Source organism: Pseudochaenichthys georgianus, chromosome 5 (assembly GCF_902827115.2).
Source record: "Pseudochaenichthys georgianus chromosome 5, fPseGeo1.2, whole genome shotgun sequence".
Lineage (NCBI taxonomy): Eukaryota > Metazoa > Chordata > Actinopteri > Perciformes > Channichthyidae > Pseudochaenichthys > Pseudochaenichthys georgianus.
This window is the reverse complement of record NC_047507.1, coordinates 16826034-16832995: the sequence shown is the minus strand read 5'-3', so window position 1 is coordinate 16832995 and position 6962 is coordinate 16826034. Positions and strand designations below refer to the sequence as shown.

General features: G+C 37.9%; 1 protein-coding gene across 1 annotated transcript; it reads right to left on the bottom strand.

The window, feature by feature from the left end:
- Positions 1–809: 809 nt before the first annotated feature.
- On the bottom strand, positions 810–6397 carry zmynd10 (zinc finger, MYND-type containing 10). The gene is made up of 12 exons (XM_034083624.1): positions 6183–6397; positions 5089–5197; positions 4881–4997; positions 4747–4800; positions 4444–4581; positions 4245–4333; positions 3797–3891; positions 3521–3693; positions 2991–3116; positions 2787–2908; positions 2561–2686; positions 810–1132 (listed from the first exon to the last, which is right to left on the bottom strand). Exons 1-12 carry the CDS (start codon positions 6269–6271, stop codon positions 1033–1035), a joined length of 1338 nt encoding a protein of 445 aa, XP_033939515.1. The 5' UTR covers positions 6272–6397; the 3' UTR covers positions 810–1032.
- Positions 6398–6962: the final 565 nt, after the last annotated feature.

Below are 6962 nucleotides of genomic sequence, written 5' to 3'. Positions count from 1 at the left end.
GGAGCGCAGCTGAGACAGTGGGCGTGCAGATCCTCCCCCCCCACTGTGATAGATCTGTGTCTCATTTACCACAGCAGTAAAACTTGTGCTGGAGGAAGTACTTAGATCTTTACATACTTGAGGCTAAATCTAATCTGTTACAGGTCAATCAAATGTCCTGCATTCAAAATCAGTATCAGTATCAGCATCAAATATATATAGGCTACTTAAAAAGTGAAAGGGACAAAAAGTACTCATTATGGAGAAGGGCCCATAATAATACACATCATATAACTTGTGTACATTTGATGAATTAGCCTACTGTAATGTGTACATGTTGCAGTGGTATTATTAATTGGATGATTTTAATTTGTTTAATTAATAATGTAAACCTGCAAAGTAACTAGAATACATATGGGGAAGAAAAAAACATGATTTTTGCTTCCAAAATATAGTGGAGTCGACTATATAAAGTAGCAGAAAAAGGGCCTCATAATTGGACTTGCATGCATAAAATAAGTTGAGTGAATGTAGTGTAATGTTAATTCCACCACTGTAAATATATATACTGTACAGAAACTGTAAAACTTAAAAACTAAAACATTCATAATTCTTAAACTTATTTACTGACAGAAAGTCAACAATCTTATATTCGGTGAGGGTAAAGTCTGAGTGTAACTAGCAGGAATATCAACTGAGAAGGTGAGCCACTAATCTACAGCTTCTATAACCATGTGAGTATAAATATAAGTATTTCAATATGTTGTGCTCATTGAAAAATTCCTACATGCTTTTTGTTCCAATATCAACGGACAAAGAGAAAATATATGGAGAGTTTGTAAAGCATTTTATTTGCTGCCGGTGTATTGAAGTAAATACACCTCCACTGTGTTGAACAATAGAATCAAAGTATGGAAGAAATCTATGTCATTAAATAGACAAATTATTGGTTAAAACAGAATGCCATAATGTAACTGGGCATATCATTTTACCATAGAGGAATGTACATTTCCACTGTGCTATATGCGGATCTGTTCTCTCAGCCTCTCTCTGTCAGCTGCTGATGTGCAGGTCTCTCTGGATCTCCTCTGCGGCCCCCTTCATGAGCTGGCAGGCCCTCTTATGTTTGGACCAGTGCTTCACCTGACATTCTCTGAAAAAAACAATAACATGGACGAGGTTTTACATCATCAGAAACACATTACACTGAATTTACTGAATGATATCAACATAAGAAATATGTTTATTACTGTAAAACATTTAGTATTAGAGTAAAGTATGTGCAATGGTCATGGAACAGATGTCAATTTATGTGCAATGCACAAACATAGACCAATAGCCATACATTGATACATTTTCCAGATGGTTGCCTTGGCAGCAGGCTAGCAATGTAGCCCATATGTTCTTCTACCTAGACACGTCGTCTGGGCTAGTGGACTGTTTTTTTTTTTTGAAGATTCTTTTTCTGCATTTTTGATTTGATTTGAGAGTTAATATATTAAGAGTGTATACAACTGAGAGAGTTAGTGGTATGACATACAACAGAGGTCCCAACGCTGGAATCAAACCAGTATTGCTGTAATGTGCTTTAACCATATAGCTCCAATGGCCCTCCACGAGTACATTCGTTAACGTCCACTAATATATGGTAAGAAATGCATTGCCTCTTAAAGTCATGCTACTTTAGGATCAGAATGGTAGCAGTGATGTTTTTCTGTACGCAACACTCTTCTGACAACCCATCACAAGGCAGATCACTTTGATTTGAATTACACATTAGGATGAATTGGATAAAGGTCCATCGTGTTAGACACCATATTCAGACTAAGCTTTAACTACCACTTACCATGTCACCTGAAAGCATGAGGATGCCCTGCCTATACTGGCACCCAAAACCATCTCAACTGGCTCCTTTCAAGCGGAGGGAGAACCTATTCTACTCTGAGCTCTTTACGGAGGCTGATTTAGAAAACTAAATTCGGCAGCTTAAATCCACAATATCAGTCTTTCAGTCATTACCCAAAGCTCACATCAGAGCCTCATAGCATTATTGCCTAAGTCATATTTTGGCCAAATTGAGATATCTGCCTAGCACTACTCTCCTAATACTGCTGATTCACCGTGCGTTATTGCCTATGCCATCAGCCTATCAGAATGCTTGTTAAGTTGCAAAATCGCTATCTGCCTAAGTCATCTCTTTGACTTAGGCATTTTCGACGCTACATACAAAGATGGCGGGCCCCATTAACAACAGGGCTCGGCTGACCACAAGTGAAGCATTAGCTTTTCTCTTTGATTCAAGAGAGAGAAAAAAGACCAGTCAGGAAGTGACATGGACACCGGACGACATATTGAAGAACAAAAGGGAGTAAAAGCCTCCAGAGCAGCTCCTGATTTGTGGTAAGTGTTTTCTTCTTTTTGTGAAAACCTTAAAATATGACATGTTATGAGGTTAACGATATATTACTACTATGCTAATACTATATATGATGGTCTGAAAATACATCAACAGGTAAATGGTGCCCATGACCCCAGGCTCAGCTCCTTTTACACCATGGTCAGTTATATGTTTGTGTCTTACCTGTGGCAGTACCACTCTCCCTGACACTGAGAGCATCTCTTTGCCGCCTCTTTCCCACAGTATCCACACTTTGGTTTCTCAGGGAGTAAACTCTCCATCACGTCCAAATTGTACACCTGGTCCAACCTGGTAAAACCATTTCAATAATAATCAGAGAGCAATTTGATGGATTCGATGTATCTCTTGTGTCTCAGACTGTGTCTCAGACTTGTGTTTTATGCATTACCTCTGGGCCTGCAGCCTCAGGTCTCTTTCAGACGGGCTGAACGTTTCTTTGACTTGATACTTTGTTATCGCCTTCCACTTCCCAGAATTCTCTCTCACAATGTTGTCCCACATTTCTGGGATCTATACATAAAGCAGAGGGTGAATTCACAGGGCACATATAATATATAGGTACAGATAAGTGTGCACATGTGTGAGTGTGTACCTGTTCCAAAACAAGTTCTTTTTTAGGAGGGGCCGGGTCGGTGAGGGCGAGATGAGCCAGGAAACGCTGCAGCTCCACCAAATTTGGCAGCTGATCCAACAACACCTCCGTCATGAAACCCCGGAGCTGTGGCACACACAAAATATTACAGCAGCAACAAAAACAACTTCAGCAGTGTCTTCTACAATGAGTTAGGCAGACGGCACAAGGGAAAATGTGATTACAGGAGCATGCACACGGCCCGGGTTATATAACCAATACAACAGGAAAAGGATGAGAACGCATAATAGCAGGAAACATCTAAGTCAAAACAACCCTAGAAACTGAATCTGTGTTTAAACAAGCAAGGAGATCAGATATGATGTTGGAGGAGGGGGATTTGGCACTCACACACTTCCTAAACTTCACTGGGAGGAGTTGATTGATACAATTTAAAGTCAAATATCTCAAGCAGCAGTAAAGGAACATAAAAGAATGTAAAAATGTGCAGTCAGATGCAAAAAGTGAGTATACATGTTGTGTGAGTATACCTTTAGAAGCTGGTTCTTGTTGTAATTGTTGAAGTCATATTTCCTTTGGCAGTCTTCCTTCAGCAGGAGATTGTAGAGGGAAATCCAGACCTGACCATCCAGCTTTGTCATCTTTAAACGGTCCTCACCAGGAATCCTCTGCCATCTTCCGTTTATGTACTTTTCTACCTCACCTTCAATTAGATAAAGGGTCACTTATTAAGCAAAACTGACCTATTTTAATATTGTCCATGCACAAGGTTAGAGAACATTCAAAATACGAGAGATGTGATTCACCTTTTTGATGTCGACTCCAAGGGCAGCAGCTGATCAGATGAACCAGCACGCAGGGTATGTTGTGGGTGCAGAGCATGCGGTTGATGACACTTATACTGTAAGGAAAAAAACCTTCCCTCAGTTATAGAAGTGAAAGGACTGGTCAATTCATAAAATAAAGGACATTTAATTTTCTGCAACTTTTATGAATTACATTTTTTTAATTTACAAACAAAACGTTGAACAATACCGGAACCCAAATCCTCCAATGTGAACATTTTGAAAGAACATTTCCTGTTACTGTTTTGCAATTGTCCTTATTATGTCTGTCTATATATATACTACAATCTAAATGGAATGCATATATATCATTTTACTTTGTAGGCATGTTAATATGACTGTTGGTCAGACAAAAACAAGCTGTTAACCTTTATTATAATATTTCTCAGCTTCTAATAACTAAACTTACCTCTCAGTGTGATCAGTGATGAAGCGCAGCACAGAGACGGCCTTCAGGGAGATTTCAAATTCCAGCGCAGCACTCTGCATCTGCAACTCCTTCATCACGAGAAAACAATGATATGACTTATCAGTTTAGGTAAAAGAAAAACTTCTCTCAATATGCCTGAACAATAAACCCCCAAACCATAGACGTCAGACTTTCGTACCTCTATAGAAGACACACCGGCCTTCCCAGTCAGCTTGTGTTGGCCCTCAGTGGTCGCTCCGCTGGCCAGCAGGCAGAGTTTGCGGTGGCAGTAATCCACCAAGTCAAGAACAGCGTCCCCAGCTGCCTCACACGAGTCCTGCAGGACACACAACTCTTTGAACATTTCAAAAAAAGCGTGACAGTATATACTGCATACAGAAACAGAACATGTAATTGTCGTATGATAACTTTCATGCTTTAACACATATACAAAATGTCAAAATAATGTAATTTAGAGGTATGTTTTTGTGTACACACTTACCTGGTTATACATTATCGTTTCAAGCAGGTTTATGATTGTGGCTTCATGGTGAATCTAAGAAATCAAATGACATCAAAAATCTGTTATGAGTGCTTCAAGCTGATTGTCATTTTTACAACTCATGTGTCACTCACCACCATGTAAAGATGAAATGTACTCTTTGGATTAAAGTCCTGCAACTGACATAAAACGGGGAACACTTTGTGCTTCCACACTTCCACAAGGATCATTTCATGGACCAGAACGGGTATCTAGAGAGGGTGAGGAAAAAAATACTAGAATATAGATAGAAACAACCGGATAATTTAGCAGGGCGTCTCTCATCACATGTAGACTAGTCACCTTTCCATATGACACCAGGACCTCCTTGACAAACTCATCGTGCATGGCAGTAGCACTCAGTATGGCCTGCATGTTGAGTTTCTCAATGTGCTCATGCTGTCTGAACCACCTGTCAACACACATAGAAAATTCAATAAAAAGTGTGAGGTAAGCTGAATGAATGCCATTTTAACCAAGCAGACCACATATTTGAAATAAAAACCTGAGGTCTGCTCTTACAAGACTTCATATCTTGCTTATATGTTACCCATTCATATATTTTTCTCTCGTGTAACCTTGAATTGTGTTGTTTTGTGAAGCTACAAAGAGTTGCTTTTTTTTTTTACAACCATTCTTGAAAGCATTACATACATGCATTGCATACATTGTATGACAACAAAGGGGCTCTTTCGTATATGTCATAACCAACACTAAGGCCGTGAAAGCCATTAACCAAATCTTAATTGACCAAATTTCCTCCTGGGATTTATGTATTTTGCCAAATGTTCAACTTTTTACTCCACTAAGTTTATTACAAATGCAGATGTATTTTGTTATGAACTCAAAATATAAATCGACGAATACATTACCATATATCAATAAAGGTGAGGCCACCCAGTGGTATATAAAGTAGTTCAAATGAACCCCACTTTTACCAAGTGCAACGCTGAAGTGATGACCACATTAATGCATAAATAAGTATTACCGGGATACAATAATATATAAACATAATATATGGTGCTTAAATGGGCCATTCTGCATTATGAGTACTTTTACTTTTGGTACCTAAAGATAAGATAATATATTTCCATGGATCCCAGTTTGGGAAAATAAATAAATAAAATACAAAATAAACATAAACAGAGAATATATATGTATAAACAGTAAAAATAAATAAAAGAACAGTACAATACAGTACATATCAATAGTGAACGATTTATATAGATTAAAGTACATTTTACGCTAATAGTTCATACTTTTACTTGTAGCAGAGTATTTTAATACTGTAGTACTGCTACTTTACTTCAGTAAATAATGTCAATACTTCCACCTGCTAGTCTACGCTAACATGTTGCTAACGTTAGCACAGGTGTGTGTTAGCTGCTTCATCTCACCTCTCAGAGCCCACTTCCTTGAGAGAGAAAGTTTCCAGACTTTTCACAAACGCTTCTGCTTCAATAGGGAGAACGACAGACGCCTCCATGTCGTGGGAGAAAACTATTTACCAACCTATCAATTAAAAAAGTAGAAGAGTTGTCTCTTCAGCGATAGTTGTAGTGGATAGTGATACTCTTCTTTAGCTGTGGTTGTCATGGTGACTGTAAAACAAGCTCACCCAGCGCGCAGTTCCTCCCTTCCCGCCAGAGGGGGGCGGTGCTTCAGGGAAAAACAACGGCAATCAGAGTAGAACAAAGTTAAATTAAAAACTATAAATTGGCAAAAACTATTAGATTATTTTGACATTTGCTCTGATTGTTCAGCAGGACCCGAACGTTGTGTTTCTCTCTATATGTTGTTGTTCTTGCACAATTTATTTTATTTTGAAATCATTTTAATAATGAGACATATATTAACTTCAATATGGCGCTACTTCAACCCTGCTTCAACCTCTAAAATAAAAAAAACTGGACCATATTTACAAAAAAGGACTATTGATTAAAAATGATTATTATTTTTAAACAAGAATATATATGTAGGAGTGTATGAGGCAAGGTTATTTTATAAGCTAATCAGATATTTTGTAGGTACAATCTTTTATTTGTAAAAGTAGCTATATTTATTAAGTAAATCTTGTGAAAAATAAATAAAATGTTTTAGTGTTTCTCTGGATTAGTTTTCTATGGCTCTAAAAATAAATTAAATGTTAAAGGGTTTTCTCTTACTGTGAGTTAAGA